Raw genomic sequence first — 18,572 nt, 5'->3', positions numbered from 1 at the left:
GGAGGGACCCCGACGTGGGAGACGACGAGAACGTCGAGGGTGCCGACGGGGCTCCTGATCGCCCATCGGAACCCCCTCAACCAATGCCGCAAGACAACTCGGCGGCCATTTTGTTGGCTATACAGTCCTTATGCTCAGAGATAAGGACGAGACTGCCGTTACCATCAACGGAGGAACCGCTCCCGACGGGGGACCCGGAGCCAGGCCCTTCTGGGAGCCTTCCTCTTAAGAGAAGGATTCATCCTCCACCTCCTTTTCAACCTTCGCGCTCTGCTCAGCCCTCCTCCCCGTCCACGACACGTGGGGATTATACGTGGACTGACACGGCCGCGACGGGTACTGTCGACGAGGTTTAAGACGAGGACCTCCGTCGTCACCTCCCACCCGGGCTTCCCCACCCGACAAAATTGGATCGTTTCACGCCATGATCGCCAGGGCATCCGAGCTTTTCCAGCTCTGCCCGGAAGAGAAGAAGGAAGGTTTCCTTTATCAACGGCGCGAGACCAAGAGGAAGACGGTCCTCGCTGTACCTCTACTGAAGGATATCTGGGATGAGGGTCTCGCCCTCCTCAAGAACCCATCCACAACGCCGGTTAGAAGGGATCGGTACGAGAAGTACCGGGTCCCGGACGTGGCCACCTTGTGCCTTCGGGCACAGCCGACCCCGGACTCGGTCGTCTCTGCGGCGGCCAGGAAGAAAGCGGGGGGTGGGGAGGGCGCGGCCTCTACGTCAACCTCCCCGCCGGCCGGCGAGGGAAAGAAATTGGACACGTTGGGACGCAGTGTCATCTCATCGGCAGCGACGACGATTAAGGCTGCCAACGCCTTGGCTATCATAGCCCGCTACGACAGGGAGTTGTGGTACAAACTCGCCCCCCTGCTGGACTTCCTGACGGCAAGAGGGCGGAGGCCCTAGAGATCTTGCAGGAAGGAGAAGTGGCGTTGGACCACGCCATTACGATAGCGACTGACATCGCGGACACTGGATTTCGCCAGTTGGGCAACGGCGTGTGCCTACAGGGGACGAGGCAAGTCGGGCGGACCCCGCCATCGTCGCCAAGGAGGACAAGGCGGCAAAGCCTCGTCGAAGCAGGACTGAACCAGCCGTGGGGTCGAGCCCCCACCGAAGCACCCCGGTGGGAGGCCGGCTGGCGAGCTTCGTCAGCGTGTGGGAGTCCATCTCCACCGACCGTTGGGTGCTGGACGCCCTGGCTCAGGGTCACGCGCTCGAGTTTCTAAAGAGGTGCCCGCGCGTCCCCCCTGTGGCCAGGAAGGAACATCACGTCCCTCAACTTCTCTTGGAGGTAAGGGCGATGCTCAGGAAGGACGCCATCGAGCTCGTCCCAAAAAGGCTTCGGGGCTCCGGAGTTTACTCAAGATACTTCCTCGTGAAGAAGACTGGAGGATGGCATCCCATCCTGGACCTACGACCACTGAACAAATTCATCAAGGCACAGAAGTTCAGGATGGTCACCCTCCAACACGTCCTGGGTCAACTGGAGGAGGGCGATTTCCTGTCGTCGTTGGATTTGGAGGATGCCTACTTCCATATCCACATCCTAAAGCGACACCGAAAGTTTCTCAGATTTGTGGTCCAAGGGCGTCACTACCAGTTCAAAGCCCTTCCCTTCGGATTGAGGTCGGCACCCAGGGTGTTCACCAAGTGCCTCGCACCGGTGGCGGCGCGGCTGCGCCTAGAGGGGATCCACGTCTACCCCTACCTAGACGACTGGCTCATCCGAGCGAAGACGAAGGAGCTCGCCGTGGAGCACACGGCAAGGACCGTCCAACTACTCACGGACCTGGGATTCTCCATAAACTACGCCAAGTCCCACCTGGTGCCCGCTCAAGACGCACTGTTTCTGGGAGCGAAGCTCGACAGTGTCGCTTCTGGCCTCTGTCGGAGGAAAGGACGAGGGCCATTTTGGGCAAGGTGCAGCGGATGCTGGTTGCGGACGCGGCCAGGGTGAGGTCCATCAAGTCCCTCCTCGGAATGATGTCTTCTTGCATTTATCTCATCCGCCTGTGCAGGCTCCGGATGCGCCCATTGCAGGAGTTCCTGGACGCGCGCTGGATGCAGACGACGGCCAGCTTCGAGGATAGGATCACACTCGACAAGAGTTTCCGACGAGCGATCCGGTGGTGGGCACCCGCGTGCATCTGACAGCGGGCATGGACTTCCGGACCCCCGGCCACCAGGAGACAGTGACCACGGATGCCTCCCTGGAAGGGTGGGGAGTGCACACCGAAAATCTGCACGCGAGAGGCCTTTGGCTTCCGACAGAGAAGTCCCTCCATATCAACGTCCTGGAGCTCGGTGCAGTGTTTTGGGCCCTCAGGTCCTTTCTTCTGTCCCTCAAGGGCAAGGTGGTGAGGATCTTCACCGACAACACCACCACCATGTTCTACATCAGGAAGCAGGGCGGTACCAAGTCCCCAGCACTGTCCAAGGAGGCGCAGGATCTGTGGCATTGGGCCGTCGCCCAAGGGATGTTTCTGGTGCCGTTTCATCTGGCAGGAATAAAAAAACACCATCGCCGACTCGCTCAGCAGAGAGCTGCGCTCGTGCCACAAGTGGGAACTACTACAGGATCTAGTGGACCGCCTCTTCCGACGGTGGGGCACACCCCAGATCGATCGGTTCGCGATGGCGACGAACTCCAAGTGCCGGAGGTTCACCAGCAGGTTTCCCCAGCCGAGGAGCATGGGCGATGCTTTCTCGTTCCCCTGGGAGGGCCTGTTTCTATACGTGTTCCCTCCCTAGCCGTTGCTGATCCGGCTCATCAACCAGCTCAAGAGGTCACGGTGCAGGATGATCCTGGTCGCACCTGCGTGGCCGAGGCAGATATGGTTCCCGGACCTTCTGGACTTGTCAGCGTCCCCGTCAATCAAGCTGCCAGTGGACACGGATCTTCTCTTCAGGGAAGGAGGCGCCATCCTCCATCACGACCCGAAGTCGCTGAACTTGCAGGCCTGGCTCCTGCAGCGTTAGAGTTTGGAGGCTACGACATACCGGCGGACTGCAGAGAGGTTCTTGCAAAGGCCAGGGCGTCCTCAACTCTTAAATGCTATGGACACAAATGGAAGAGGTTCTCTGTCTGGTGCCACGCACAGAAGATTAACCCTCTACGGATTACGGCTCCCCAGGTACTGCCGTACCTACTGACGCTGGCCAAGGCTGGACTGGCGCACGCGTCCATCAAGATTCATCTTGCTGCGATCTCCCGATACACCAGAACCACGGGGCGGACGTCTTTGTGGTCTCATCGTCTGGTGAAGGAATTCATGAAGGGACTGTTCAGATCGTTCCCGCCGGTGAAGGCTCCGGCCCCGGCGTGGGAGCTCAACGTGGTGCTGACCAAGCTCATGGGACCTCCGTTCGAGCCTCTGCACTCGGCTCCGTTGAAGTTCTTGTCGTGGAAAACAGCGTTTCTTGTGGCCATCACCTCCTCACGACGGGTGGGAGAGATCCAGGCCCTTTCCTGCAAGCCCCCGTACTTGACTTTTTACGACACGAGGGTAGTGTTGAAGACGCACCCCTCCTTCATGCCCAAGGTGCCGTCGGACTTCCACCTCAACGAACCCTTGGTGTTGCCTGTTTTCTTCCCGTCGCCTTCGTCGCCGGCTGAAAGGACTTTGCACTCGCTGGATGTGGCTAGAGCGCTGAAGTTCTACGTGGACCGCACAAAGTGTTTTCGGAAGACGTCACAACTTTTTATGAACTTTGGACTTGTCAATCAGGGGAAGGCTCTCTCGAAGGCCTCCATTTCCAGATGGCTCTCCGGCTGTATCATGTACTGTCATCGGTTGGCAAACCGACCGCTGCCTGGCCGTCCGAGAGCCCATTCCACCAGAGCGATCGCAGCTACCACGGCGTTCCTATCTGGTGTGCCCTTGCTGGACATCTGCAGGGCTGCTACGTGGAGGTCGACGCACACCTTCACGAAATCCTACTGCGTCGATCAGGATTCCAGGGAGGAGTCCAGGGTCGGCCAAGCAGTGCTGCGCAACCTGTTCGCCTAAGGTGAGCCTGGTGAGGAGGTAAGAATTGCTTAATGTTGAGTTTTTTAATATAATGCTTAATGTTGAGCCTTTGCCAGCTCCCGTGGTTGTGCATGTGTGTACTGCTATGTATTCTTTTATTCATGAGCATGTGAATCCATGCCAGACCCCATGCTGGAGAAGGAACAAGTTACTTACCTGTAACTGTTGTTCTCCAGCATGGGTCTGGCATGGATTCACATGCGAACCCTCCCGCCTACCCCTCTGCGGCTCTTCACTTGGTCATACTGCCACTTCACGTGCTACCAAATCTGAAGATGGCTGCCAGAGGCGGGGCTTAGGGAGAGGGCAGTCATTGGGTGTGGTCAGTATGACGCAGAGATCAGTGATTGGTTACTACTACGAAAGACAGATCAGAAACGAAACTGATACTGATTTTTCTTTACGGAGGATTCCCAGCCTGACGACGGGGAATATTCATGAGCATGTGAATCCATGCCAGACCCATGCTGGAGAACAACAGTTACAGGTAAGTAACTTGTTCCATCCTCCTTCTTTTGTAACTTTTTGTTACACTAACTTGAGTGTGGGAGGAGCCAGAAACCTTTCTGGCATTTGTAGGCATGCCTGGCCAAAACCAGTTCCAACTGGGCGGTTGGCTGTACTAGAGGACCCCCACCCCCCCTCTGTGTGATTGACAGCTTAGTGCTGTGAATGAATGGAATTTTGCATATAGGGTGAGGCTTTTGGGACTTAGGCGGAGTCGACTACTGGAACATCAAATCCATAGAAGCAGAGAGAAGCCAGCAGCACCTTCCAGGACCTTGAAAGCACCGGCAAAGCCTTGCAGCTGTGCTGACCCCATTTTCCCATCAACAGGGAAGCTCCGTCAAGGAGGACTTCCTCCCTTAGGCTGGTGGGACCAAGTAGCCTCAACACCTGCTTCATTTTGGGCCAATGCATGTGTCGTTGCAACCTTCCTGTCCTGCAATTTCCCAATACTCTGTGTACCTGGCCCATCGACGAGTGCAACGTCTTCCGAAGGACGAATCTAGCTGAAACTTCGCAGGCATCCGTTTGGGTCTACAGCAACAAGAAATATTCGTCCTGAGTCCCCTTGCAAGAAATCAGGACCGAGGGACAGAGGAAATTCCAACCGGGTATACTTGTTCCTCTGGTGCTACGAAAAAGGCGCCAAAACCACAAGCTGCTGAAACGAGTAGAATCCATTGCTGCAAAGTCCCTCTCGAGAGTACTGCCACAGAAGTCCGCCAGATGTCCTTGCTTTCGTCACCACGACCAAGGTCCAGGAACAAGGGTCTGCATCACTGCATCATGAAGGAAGTCAGCTGGAACATCTGCTTCAGTTCTAAGGTACGTTGGGGGCTTTGGGTTTAACCACCTTAGCCAAATCTAGTGCTTCCTAGCTTGAAGTTCTCCTTTCTATCCTTTTGAATTACTGCAATTCAAACAGCTTGTGCACTTCAGGTAGGCTCACTTGGGCTCATGTAGTTTTCGCCAATTAACTGACTGTTCAACAAACATTTTCTAAGAAGATTGCATCAGAACTAGAACTCTCATATTGAGTTTGGCTATCCTGGGTCCCTAAAGGCATTTCCTCTGAACCCTATCTGCTTTGGCAGTGCTTGTCCCCTATAAAGGTTTTAATTGTTTTACGCTCTTCTTGCTGGTGAAAAGACTTCCTACATCCCTGTGGGAGAAAAGACTATTGCTGCAGTGCTACAGTGTTCTTTTCTACACCAACACCTTTTCCCTCAACTCTATTGTATGGTGAACCATAAGTGCTACTACTGATCATGATGTCACTCAGTGTGCTGGAAATGTTTTAGTACAAAATGAATATACTTGCCTACATTATTGCTACTTGAATAACTTGATTCTGAAACTCTACTTGATGTTACTATTATTTGTGGCATAACGTCGTGTGATTGATTTACTTTGTGTATATATACATACATTTTAATATAACTTTTGAGCGTGTAAGTGTTCACTTAAATACTTTTTATTTACTGATTTCATTGTACTGCTCTACAGCTCACTGTAGCCCTTCTAAGATAAGTCTGGCTGCTCAGCCACCCTACCGACTTGTGTAGTACAAGCCTATGTTAAAAGGTGGGTCACTTAAACCAAGCAGAAGTCTTGTACAGTCCCACACCAGTTGGACTCTACAAATTGTTACCCAACACCCTTTACTGCCCAGTCGTTGCTACCAATGTCTGAGCCAGGGAAAGGTTGCGAGAAGTCCAGTGTCTAGCTTGACCGTGGACCTTGACTACTCATCCCCTGAAGATGGGAGAACAGTCCTTTTTCCTTTTCTCTCAACTCCTCTTTCTTTGAAAAGTACTCAAAGCTGAGAAATTAACGGTTGTATTCTTTCTTGTTGTGGACTGGTACTGTTAGCAACTTGATTACCTTGATTACTTTCTGTTCAAAACACAATTGCAGTGGAAGACGAGGAGGAAACGATTGCAGAGCAAGAGTTGAAAGAAGGCAATGTTGACCATCATTTGGAGCTGTCCAATTTAGCCAAAGAAGGTAAGTGTGTGACGTGGCTAGAGAGGGGACAATTGTGCACTTCAATCCAGCTTGACTGTCACTGTTGGTAGCTGCTGGCATGATTTAATGCACAGCACTAGTGATGCTCCACTTCCTTTTGAAGAGAAAGGGGAATAGCAGGAGTAATGTGACCATTATCGGTCCTCCTCTTTCCTGTAAATCCATCTTTTCACCAAGTCTCCATAAATGAAACGCAAAAAGCTCAAAAGAATAAGTGCTTGTTAAGTTGTCCACCTTTGTAGTTGTTTAGAAAGATTTCTTTTGACAGCATTGTTCCCTCCAATTTTATGGTCCCCCAAACATTTGGCTTTTTTATTTTTATTCTGACCTGCTCTTTTTGCAATGCAATGAAGCATTTAGCATCACTGCACTGGCTTTTGCTCATTTGTTTATGGGTAAACTGATATGTCCATCAGGCTGTGAATACTGGGAAACATTGTTTCCCTTAGTCTTGCTAGTTTATCACTTTTGGTAATTTGTTTTCATTTTTTGGTAACTTATCATTGTACAATGCATCTTACAATGGAGTACGCTTTTTGTATTGCCCTAGACGAACGCCCAGAGGATTTATGGTTTCTCTAGGTGTGCTAAAGACACAAGCTAGTGGAAGCAGATACTTATTGCCATTTTCTGGTGTATTTTACTTTAGCCGTACCGCGTTTTGCTACCAACTGTTGCTAGTGTCCAAACATGGCCATGCCACAAAGATTTTTTCGTTTGTCTTTTGGCCATCTTGTCACTAAGCTTTCTTCCTGGCCTGTGAGGTAAATCCTTTCATGGACCTCTTGTGCCCGGGAAAGCAGAGGCTTTTCGCAGGCTACTGCAGGGCCATGGATGGGGACTCTCTGGCCTCAATTGTTAGGGAGAACTCCCATTTCTGTGTTAATTCCCTTCTACCCTTCTAGAGACCCCCCGCTCTTTTGCTGGACTTTAGGAATTTAAATTTTTATCCTGGAGAGAGTGAGACCTTTTTCCTAGGTGAAGTGAAATTGACTTTACTTACCCTTTTCTATCTTCTCATGTAACAATTTTATGTTACACTTTCTACAATTAATGGCTGGTGGCAGTGGTTTATATTTTCCTACCATTGTGCGTTTTTACGGTAGACTGAATCCTCAGCTGCAGCATTGCACCCATTGGTGCCCATTGTGTTAAAATTGCCCTGGTCGTCTTTTTTTCGCCATTTCTTGTTGGCAAGATCGTTCTTCAGATTTACTCTGCACGCACGCCAAACCAGGTTTGGTCCCTTTGTTCACTGTCTTTGGCGGGGTTCACTCCTGAAGCTCACCTCTGGCGCATTTGTGTCTGGCAGGGCAGGAAGCGAGGAATGTACCTGAAACTCCCTGTGCTTAGTCTCCTTGGTTACAGGAATGCACCCAAAGGTGAATGGCTGGCTGGCTGGCTGTCGTTGGACCCTGCTGTGTGAGTGAAAGCTAGGCTGCGAATGAATAGGAGAAACTTGTCCAAAAGGCAAGGTCTTTTGCAAGGAAGTGAAGGCAAGCGTCCCCAACCAGCATGATCCTCCCCGCAATGAGAGACAATGAAGGACTCTCCCTGAATGGGAATAAGGCCAAGACAGAGTGCGGGTGAGCGTAAATGGGAGTTTATCAATCAGAATAGGGCATGCAAAGAACTCTGCAAACTCCCAGAGCGCTCTGTCTGACAATAGCAAAGACAGGCGTATATATTTACAAAACACGTCATCAGAACCTACATACTATAAGGGGCACAAGTTCAATTGGATTGGGTGGCGATGACTAGCTATAGGCGCTGCTGCGATGTGGTTGGCCTTGGCTGGAGGACGTCACTGGTCAGCCTCGTGGGTTGGGCTGGGCCTGGCAGGTCAGCTGAGTTCGTCCGGGCGGTGGTGTTGTGCCATTGTGGCCAGTGTCAGAGATGAATGTCTTTTCCTGACTTATTTGCCCTAGGCCATGCACACCGCAGTCATTCAGTTATTGCAATATTATCTTTTTTAGTAAATCTTTCAATAGGTTATTCTACGGGTTAATGCAACACAGGAGGAATGCACCTTGAGAGGGGTTTGATGATCCATCAGTGCATGGTTACCAGTGTCCTGTTGACCGGTACCATAGGACGAGGGGCTAAGTCTCAGGGCATGGGACAGGCGGTACATGTCTTTCTGTCTTGTTAGAAGTCGTTATGAATGTGCTGCTGTATGTTGCCACAGTATTGTGTGTCCTAATTGTACAGGGGCCATAAGTCTAAGGTGATCCAGTGGGTTGTGGGGTTTAAGAGGGGGGCGCCTTTGGATTTGTGTATTCAGGCGGAGGTTTACTGCTGGGCTGTAAATAATGCAGGTGGCGGGCCATGGCCTTGGGTGCTGCAGAGGGGACTACAAATCTTTGAAGCGGCTCCAGCCTAGTTGGGGGAGGTGGAGCAGCGCGGGCCTCTGCTCTCTTGTTTGGCAGTCTTCGCAGGGAGGGAGGGGGAATGGCCTTGCACATATTCATAAAGGTATCTTCCTCGCGTGTTGCCGATTTTGGTGAAAACATCATAAAACATTCGAACACTATACAATACTCATTTAGATCATTCCAAAACATACATTTTAACTTTGCTAAATGTCTCTCAAATATAGCCAGTCTGAACACATTATTTGTACACTATGTTTTAACAACTACAACATTTAGTTATATGCATATACATTTGCAGTAAGTGAGGTAGTGGTGAGGTTGGTGGAGCACATAGAAAATGACTCGCCACCGTTCGTGACGGTAGTGGCACATAAGGGGCTTAGACATGCACGCATGACAGGTGCATTCTCGCGCATCCTTCACATGAGCCCTCGGTATGGTTACATTCGTCTTCCCTTGCACTCTAGCAGCATTTGTTCGGTTATGGCGCGGGACCGTGGGGTGTAAGCTTTTCAATGATACACATAATGAATAGTCTCCCGGAACGCCTTTTATTATTTTGCACACAACTGCAGTGGTGTGGGTTGTTCATTGCTAATGTCATGTGGACATGCACTCTATCATGTTTATACATTTTACAGGTTTCCTTAATAAAAGAGGTTTTGTGGAGAAATGCACGCTTTGCAAGTAGTCTTGGCATTAATATTTGGGGACTTTTGCTTTTATCTGAGGACCATTTTACAGTTCTTTTTCACCCAGGCCTCGCTGTCCGGGTCATGCTGGGAGCAGTGATACACTGCGGAAGGTGAAATGTTAGTGTTGGTATCTTACACTAGCTCATGTCCGTCTTGTTCGTGGGAACGGGCTCACAGCAGATCTGCCAGGGAGCTGCGGCCACAGGGATAATTGAAACTCTCCGAGGGTGGGGGCCGCGCTACATTTCGCTGAACTCACACCATCTTTATTAAACAAAATGGTTTCTGGGGCCTAGCTAAATTCAATACGTGTGGGCAATGTCTTCAGCACGTGAGCCCTCCACCACCTGGGCCCTGGTGGTATGAGGGGACGCCCGATGAGCCATGGCCCTCACCTGGGGAAGGGATGTAGGCAAGGGGGGTCTTTTGGACCAATCCTCCCCTACAGAAGGCAGAGTCGACCACTAGACGACGGAACCGAAGAAGTTTGCTGTAACCTCCTGGACTGTTGGTTTGCCCGGTGAAGCCCAGCTACATTGCTAAATTTCTAAGACTAGAGAAACCCTGCAACAGACGACTTTTCCCTTGGGTAGGTGGGACCAATCAGCCCCAAGACGAACTCGACTGGACCCCCCCCCCCCCCCTCTTTGCTGGCTGTACTTCATTGGTCGTGCAGGAGCTGAGTGCCAGGGGACAGGGACACCAGAATAGAGTGCATCGCCTTTAAGCCGGACCCGAGCTCCAGGAAGATCCTCAGGACTCCTTCGAAGCAGGACTAAACAAGCCCGAGCCACCTCAACAGAGTGCTATACCCCACAAGCAAGGAAAGTCCACAAGGTTTCCAAGAACCGCAGTGATGCTATTTGTCAGTAGCTGCGACCGTGAAGTGACGCTGATCTGAATTGTGCCAATTGCTGCCGCTGACCCTTCAAACCATAGTGCAGGAGTCCCCTGACGTCCTCACGCTTGTCCCCATGACTGAGGCCAAGGAACAGCAGGATCTGCTGGACTACAACAGGAACCGAAGCCAGCTGGAACCTTTTCTTCAGACTCGAGGTACTGTGAAACCCGGGGTACTTACCTCTTGTTCTGTAGCTTGCTTGATCTCACTGGAGACTTGCATTTGCCCTTCACAAGCCTCCCAGCTTGTGGCCCAACAGTGATTTCTTTTACAACAAAACTCTTTAACATTGTGCAAGACTTTTGTGCTAATCTTCAAGAAGTGCCTCAGCTCCCCTAGACTTTGCTCAATTGACATTGGTTGTTTTGGCTCCCTGAAGAATCTTCTTACCCTTTGACTTTGTGTTGATCTGTCCCTCCAAAAAGGCATACATACGTACTTGTATAGCTGGGAAAGGGTTAACCTATATTTCATTGGTGGATTGAAAAGTGCTTATCTGTTATAGAAACCTGTTAATCTTTGTTTCCTTCCCTAACCTTTTAATTTTTGCCATAACTTCAGTATTACCATTTAAGTGTGAAACCTGATATATTAATGTCCAGTGTCTTTACTATTTAAGTCACCTCGTGGTGTAGGAATGTGTGCCATCCCAAAAGGGGCATCTACTTTATTGAACTGAGGGAGTGTATTTTGAAGTGTATTTAAGTGTTGCATATTGCTCCCTTCTAAAGAAGGCTTATTTTAAAATGGACTGTTAAATTAATAATTATTTAAACAATAAACCTTTGTGTTATTTGAAGACCTGTCACTGTGAATCTCTGTTGCACCTCTACAGCTCATATTGACCACTCTTGAGATGAGCCTGGCTGTTCAATCACTCTACCAACTTGTGTAGTACAGACTTATACCAAAGGTTGGGTTACCTATTGCCAAGAGGACTAGGCTGGTGTAGTCTCCCACAGGGTTACTATATACAATCTTGCCTAACACCAATCCACAAACTGTGTTTCAGTGTGTCTGAATGATGTGCATGAGTTATGCCACTAGTGGTCCTGATTGGACCTCTGCTGGGGTGTGCGTGGGCCAGATCTTTGATTGGCTAGTGGGAATTTCAGCTCTACCTGCCTTTTTAGATGAGTACCTCTGCACCCACTCTAGAGAGATCCTGGAAGAAACCAAACGAGCCAAGTATCCTGTCCAGCTGCAAGACTTGCAAGGAGACTGTGGGCCCTTTGGAATAAGGCCTGGCGACCAACTTCTGCCGTTGTCCTGGAAGAGCCCTGTCTTGTTGAAGATCTCCAGCAGTCCTGCGAAGGAGCTGCAACCATTTGAGTGGAGGGTGTTGGGTAAGATTTTCAAGCAATGATGCATCTTCCTGACATGGGTCAACCCCAGATATTTTTGCTTTTACTGGTGGATTATTTTTCCTTATACCTCTGAGTGGGAACCGTTTTCCACACTCTTTGACAACTTTTCGCAATAAGTGCCTGTTGTTGCTGGGTTGCTCTGGGGATCCCCTTTTAACTTTCTCTGGCTAACCTTGACAGAACTCCAGTTCCTAAGGGTAGAAAGGATCTTTGGATCCTTTTTACATTTTATTAGGTCAGACCACCACACCCCACGGTATGTGGAGTGCTGGGGAGATGCAATGTATCCCCTTTCTTATTTCAAATGTATCATTTATGTTACAAGGGCGTTCACCTTTTAAGGGCTGGCGGCAGTGAACCTTTTGTTGCTTCAGTACATCTTTACCTCAGGCTGTTTGCACAGCCCCATTAAAGCACCCATGGGTGCTCATTTTACCAAAATTGCCCTGTCTTCATTCACCATTTTAGTGTTTCTTGTTCTTTCTTGTTCCTTCCCCTTTGTTGGGTAAGAATTAGTGCAGTCCAATTGGTATGGGACTACACAAGACTTATCTCTTGGTAATAGGTAATCCACCTTTTAATATAGGCCTGTACTACACAAGTTGATAGTGTGACTGAGCAGCCAGGCTTATCTTAAGAGGGGTAATGTGAGCTGTAGGGCTGTGCAATTAAACCGGTAAATGCAGGTATCCAATTAAACATTTGCGCACTTGGTTATATAATAAATATGTATTTATACACAATGATATTTAAAGCATTTTTAAAAAGCAGTAGTTGGCTGTAACATTAATCCCAAGTTAGGAATCAATAAAGCAGGTGCATAATTCATTCATATGTTACACATGTTCCAGCACCCTGAGGTGAAGTCAGATGAGGTCAGTATAGCATTTATATAGTATAACCTTTGCGATATTGAGTTTTCAAGGAAGGAAAGCTTAGGGTTAGATTAGAACACACTGATGGGTAATAAGAACAGTTTGATGCTCCCAAAGGGATGCAGGCAGTCTATTATCCCAGCATTAAAGTGTTCAACATTTAAAACCTGTAACCTTCTCAACCTATTGGTTTTGGCAGCGCGTGTTCCCTTACAGGGACAAGTATTCAAATAAACTCTTCCACTCAAGGTTTCTTGATTAAACAATTATTAATTTGACAGTCAGTTGAATAAGCCTTCTTTGGAAGGGAGAAATATATATGCAACACAAAAATACACTTCAAAATACACTTAGTTTCTCTAAATCAGTAAGTACCCATTTGGTATGACACATAGTCTTCCTACACCCTGAATTGACTTAAACTAGCACACTGGACAGAGCAATACTGAGTTTAGTGTCAAAGAAAGTGGTTTTGGAATAAAACAAAGGTTATCTAATATTCCAAAGCCGGTAAGTACTTTTAAATCCCCCAATGCAAAGTAAATTAACCCTTTCCTGGACAAAAGGTAAAGCGCAAAGTCGAAGGTAAGAAGAGTCTCTCAGAGCCAGGACAGCCAATGTTAATTGAGCAAATTCTAGGGGAGCTGAAGAACTTCTTGCAGGTAAGATAGTCTTGCACAATGTTTTAGAAGCCTTTGTAGACAAATCGCTGTCGGGCCACAATCAGGTAGGCTTGAGGGGCAAAGCTGCAAGCAACTCTGCAACAGCAACCAACACAAGTCTGAACTGAGAACTAGCAAGACTACACGACAAGAGCTAAGTCCCCTTAGTTTTAGAGTACCTTTGCTTAGCAGAAATGTGTGCCAGCTGACTTGTATTCCTGTCTAGGTTGGCAGATCCTGTTCCTGGGCCTCAGTCGTGGGGACAAGAGGGAGAATTTCTGGGGTCTCCTGCATTACAAATTGAAGGTCAGCAGCAGCAATGTAAACTTCGATTCTGGTGTTTCTCTCCCTGGCACTTCGGTTCCTGCAGCAGCAATGAGATTACATCCAGCTTTGATAGGATTTCCACATGAGCTTGTCTTGGGGTCGATTGGTCCCACCTACCCAAGGGGAGAAGTTGTCCTTTGCAGGTTTTCTCTAGTCGAAGCGAATTCGGAGCTTCAGCACTGCAGCAGGACTTCACCGGGCAAACCAACGGTCCAGGAGTTGCAGCAGGCGTCTCTTCTTCAGATTCCTCCGTCCAGTGGTAGACTGCCTTCCAAGCCAAAAAGCCTTGCCTTTTGTGCAGGTTTCTCCCATTCATTTGTAGCCTAGCTGTCAATCACACAGCAGGGTGGCTGTCAATCAGTGGGTGCATTCCTGTTACCAAGGAGACTAAGCATAGGCAGTTTCAGGCACCTCCCTTGCTTCCTGTCCTGCCAGAGACGCTGGTGCTAGAGGCAGGCTTCACCAGTGAATCCTGTCAAAGTCCAAACTAACAAAGGGACCAGACTTGTTTTGGCGTGCAGAGTAAATATCAAGAAGTACTTTTCCAACAAGAAATGGCAAAAAAAGACAACCAGGGCCATTTGACAAAATGGCACCCATTACTGCAGCTGCAATTGCTGCCTGCGGTAGAAACAGGCAATGGTAGGAAAAAGTAAACCACTGCCATCAGCCATTAATTGTAGAAAGGGTAGCATAAAAATGTTAAATGAGAAACTAGACAAAGTGGATCCTAAGTCACCCCTACAGCACCCTCTTGTAAAATGGTGTGTGCCGAGTGTCGAAAGTTATAAATGTACATAAAGTCAATTTCACTTCACTGCTCTTGGAAACGGTTTCACCAAAAGAAGGTATTTAAACATTTGGGAAATCTAAGACTTCTTTGTGTCACTGCACTGAAGTTGCTGTGTGTCACAATGTAAAGATGATGCCTATGGAGTTTGTCAGACTCCAAAGTCCAAAGAAACACAGAAAGCACACAGAATTAAAAGTACAAAGTCCCAAAGTTCATCAAAAGAGCTGAGGGTCTCAAAAGTGGAAGGAATTTAGCACTAAATGAAAATTCTCCCTAACACAAGAGGAGTCCCCTTTAGAAAGCACAAGTTGCAAGGCAAATGCAGGTAAGTTGAGGTCAACTTAGCGTAGGGTTAATTCGCACTCTGAAAGATAGGAAGTACCCCAAACCCCCAGTACTTGAAAATGAGTGTTCCAGGTGGTTGCCTTCACAATGCAGTAGACCCTTGTTCCTGATCCTTGCTCGTGGTGATGAAAAGGACGTCTGGCGGGCTCTTGCGGCATCACTCGAAAGAGGGACTCGCAGCGATTTCCATAGATATATTGGCTTTGTGCTTTTGGTGCCTTTTTTCCCAGCGCCAACTAAGAACGAAAAGCTCTGGTTAGGATTCCCTTGGTGCTCCCCTCTGCTGAGGGGACTCTGGATGCACATTTTTTGCTTCTGTTCTTTCCTCTGGATGCCCACGAGGATCTGACTGGATTCGGACTTCGTTAGACAATGCGCTCACAAGTGGTCTAGGTACCCCGGCTATTGGGCGTATGCAGCTTTGGAAAATCGCAGCAAGTCTGGGTTTGCACCAAAACAGTGTCTTGATGCTAGTTGGTCCCACCAGCCTAAAAGACAAAGTCGTCCTTTACAGGTTTTCCTTGTCGATTCAAAAACAGGGTCAGCACTGCTGCAGGGCTTCACTGGGCACTTTGCGGTCCAGGAGGGTGCTGCTGGTGTCTACTCTTGTCTTCTGCTTCGGATGTTGTCCTCCTGTCGTCGACTCTGCTTTTAGTCCCAAAAACATTGCTTTTTATGCATATTCCCCTAATCAATGACAATCACACAGCAGGGTGGCTTTCTCACCCAGCCAATTGGAACTGGTTTCACTTCGGCACACCTAGAGACAAAGGACAGGGAGGTTTTGGGACCCTCCCTCCCCTCACTTGCTGCCTTGCCAGACACACTGGAGCCTGGCTGAGCTTCAGGGCTGAAGCCCACCAAAGGCAAACTTTACAAAGGACCCGAACCTGATGCAAACAGAGTAAAAGCCCAGAAGAAACAAATTAGGAAAAAAGACGGGGGCCATTTTGAGAACAGTTTACAAAGATTGCCTCTCCATTCCTAACTTCAAACATTCCACAATAGGGGGCAATAGCTTCCCAGTGAAAGCAGCTAAATTGTGGAACTCCCTTCCTCCCACTCTGAGAATGGACCTCCCCTACCAGAACTTCTGGACTAACGTTATCCTTTGGTTGAAAACGCAGGATCACTAATTGCAACATGTTTCCAGGTTCTACTGCTGTAACTAAGTTTTGCATATTCATGTAACTGCTGCGCTTTGTTACCTGAGGGTATGATCGCTCATTTTAAATAATAAAACAAACCAACCATTTGGTGCAGCACAGCAGCTGAGGTATCAGCCTGCAGTTACATGTCACCAGGTAGTAAAAATGAAACCACTGCCACCAGCTATTCAAGTGAGTTAGTGTAACAAAATGTTACACAAGGAATGGGTGGAAAGAATGACCATGTATCCCCTCCCCCCCCCAGCACTTCTTGTAGGGTGGGGTGTGCTGGACCCATAAAGTAAAGGTAAGTGAGACCGGGGTCATCTTACTATTCTTGGGAACAGTAGTTCACCCAAGAAAATGTAGTTAAACGTTAAGAGAAGTCCAGTGGACTTTCCCGTGGCACTGCACAACAGGTGCTGTCACAGTGCAAAAGCAGATGCCTATGGAGTTTACCAGACTCCATAAAACAGTAAGGAACATAGAAAATGATAGTCAGAAAAACACATGAGTGAGAAAAAGGTCCCACTCACTCGGGAATAAACATTAAGAAGCCTAGAGTCCAGCAAAAGAACTGGGGGTCTCTAAAGTTAAGGAAATTGGCACAGAAATGAAAATTCTGCCTAACACCCTGACACCCAGGGCAGGAAATTCCATTGTCTGATTTGCATCTTCTGCGGGAGCCCGGTGGACTCCCTGCCAAGGCTCCACAGTGTCTGTGAAGGAAGGAAGCGAGGGAGGTGTCAAAAACTCTGCAGTCCTCTGTCTTCCAGCTGGAGTGTGAGAATCCAGTTCAAAATGGGGAGGCTGGCTGCCCTGAAAGGATTGCCAACCCTCCAAGTTTATATGTTGCAAGGCTGTTTGTCTGGGTTCCTGCATAAAGTCTGATACTGGAAGCTGAAGAGGTAGTCGACCACTGGAACCAAAACGGAAAAGTATGATGAAGGAAACAAGGCTGAAATGATTTTCAGTGACCAGAGAGCCTGCTGTGCATCCCACACAATGCTGCAACCTTGTGGGGCTGCAATACCTCAAGCCATTGTGCGATGCATGGTCTTCTGAAATCCGAATCTTGCTGAAACTTTGTGGGTATCCTGCTGGACCTCCAGAGATGTGAATCAAGTCCAAAAAGTCCCCTCATCAGAGTGCTGCACTTTGTAACAACAAGAACCCGACCGATAATATTCTGTTTTCCTCAATGCTCCTGAAAAAGGCGCCAAATCCACAAAGCCGCGTTGAGTCGCGAAGAAACCCTTGGCTGAAGCCTTCTGTGTCGATCTCAGCTGAAAAAGCCCATCCAGCATCCTGTCGTCTTTCCTCTTGACAAGGTAGATAGTGCCTGGGTTTTTGGCTATAGATGCTGAAGTCCTGCAAAATCATCTGTTAAGGTACTGTGCTGGCTTGGGTATTTACTTACCTTATGTCTCTTGTGATTCCTGTATAGTTTTGGGGGTGTTTTCTGTGATTGGGAGGCCAGTCATCCGGTTCACCCAGGCCCACTTCTGGTATCCTCCTAAGGTGTCTTTTCTGAAGTCCCTGGACCCTCAACTAACTCTAAAGTAGAGACTTACTTGTTTGAGCGGTCTTCCTCAGGAACTCTGAACTTTTCCTGCAACTGAGCCCTCTCGCCCCGTCTACTGCTGGCTCCTAGACCACTAGGGTCCCTCTTCTGCTTCTGAGAGAACTCATGTACTAGAATTGGGAAGGGATGGATACTTTAAGGGGTCTACCTTGACAAGTAAAACAAGTGTTGAAGTGTACTTACTTAAAAATTAGTTAGTTGGTAACTTTAAACTCTCAGATGGAATAGTTACAAAACATTATTACTTACCTTAGATATGTTCTGCCATTCTGAAAAATATATATGGGATTTACTTAACTGAATAAGCTGTGCCTTCTTAAATAAGTTTTCTTAGTCTTACTTTCCTTTGAAACTGTCTCACCATTCTAACAGAGTAGGTAGGTTAAGTTATTCACCTGTGAATTGGGTCCCCCTAACCCCAAAAGTAATGCTGTTGTTTTCACTTTATTATTCCTGTTAGGATAATTGTACAAGTGTCCCCAATTGGGTCTTGCTACCCCTGACTTGCTGTTCGCCTGTCCAGAATAAGTCTGCCTAGGTCTTACTCTTTTAGTTTGCTGGTAGCTTCATACAGAAATGTATATAGGTTTGATGAGCGGATCTGAAAAGCAAACGCTAATTGTACATTAAAACATTAGGTTGTAAGTGGCTAGAATAGCTTTGTGTCGTTCTTGAAATGTGTTCTTGGGTGTAGCTAACCTTGGACTGCCTTGAGCCCTTCACAAATAGTGCAATAGGTTCTTACTAATCTTAGACTGTTTCACTGAGCTGGAAAGTAAGTGTAATTGTATATTACAACCCTAGGTCCAACTCCCCTAGAATACCTGTTATCCTGAATCAGAGTTATCGGTTTTAACTGTGAGTTCTCACAAAAGTAGTTATCGTTTTTTACTAGTCCTGGAATAAGTGTTCCACTATTC

At 48.3% G+C, this 18,572-nt stretch overlaps 1 protein-coding gene across 6 annotated transcripts in view; it reads left to right on the top strand.

Moving 5' to 3' along the window:
* Nucleotides 1–18,572, top strand: part of EP400 (E1A binding protein p400) — a 1,542,855-nt gene that overhangs the window by 448,072 nt on the left and 1,076,211 nt on the right. For all 6 annotated transcript variants that reach the window (XM_069620067.1, XM_069620064.1, XM_069620063.1 and 3 more), the window contains one exon: nt 6,469–6,558. In XM_069620067.1, the coding sequence (XP_069476168.1) occupies nt 6,469–6,558 (90 nt within the window). The remainder of the gene's footprint in view (nt 1–6,468; nt 6,559–18,572) is intronic.

The sequence above is a fragment of the Ambystoma mexicanum genome, chromosome 10 (assembly GCF_040938575.1).
Source record: "Ambystoma mexicanum isolate Mex_15411 chromosome 10, UKY_AmexF1_1, whole genome shotgun sequence".
Classification (NCBI taxonomy): Eukaryota; Metazoa; Chordata; class Amphibia; order Caudata; family Ambystomatidae; genus Ambystoma; species Ambystoma mexicanum.
This window is presented reverse-complemented; position numbering and strand designations above follow the sequence as displayed.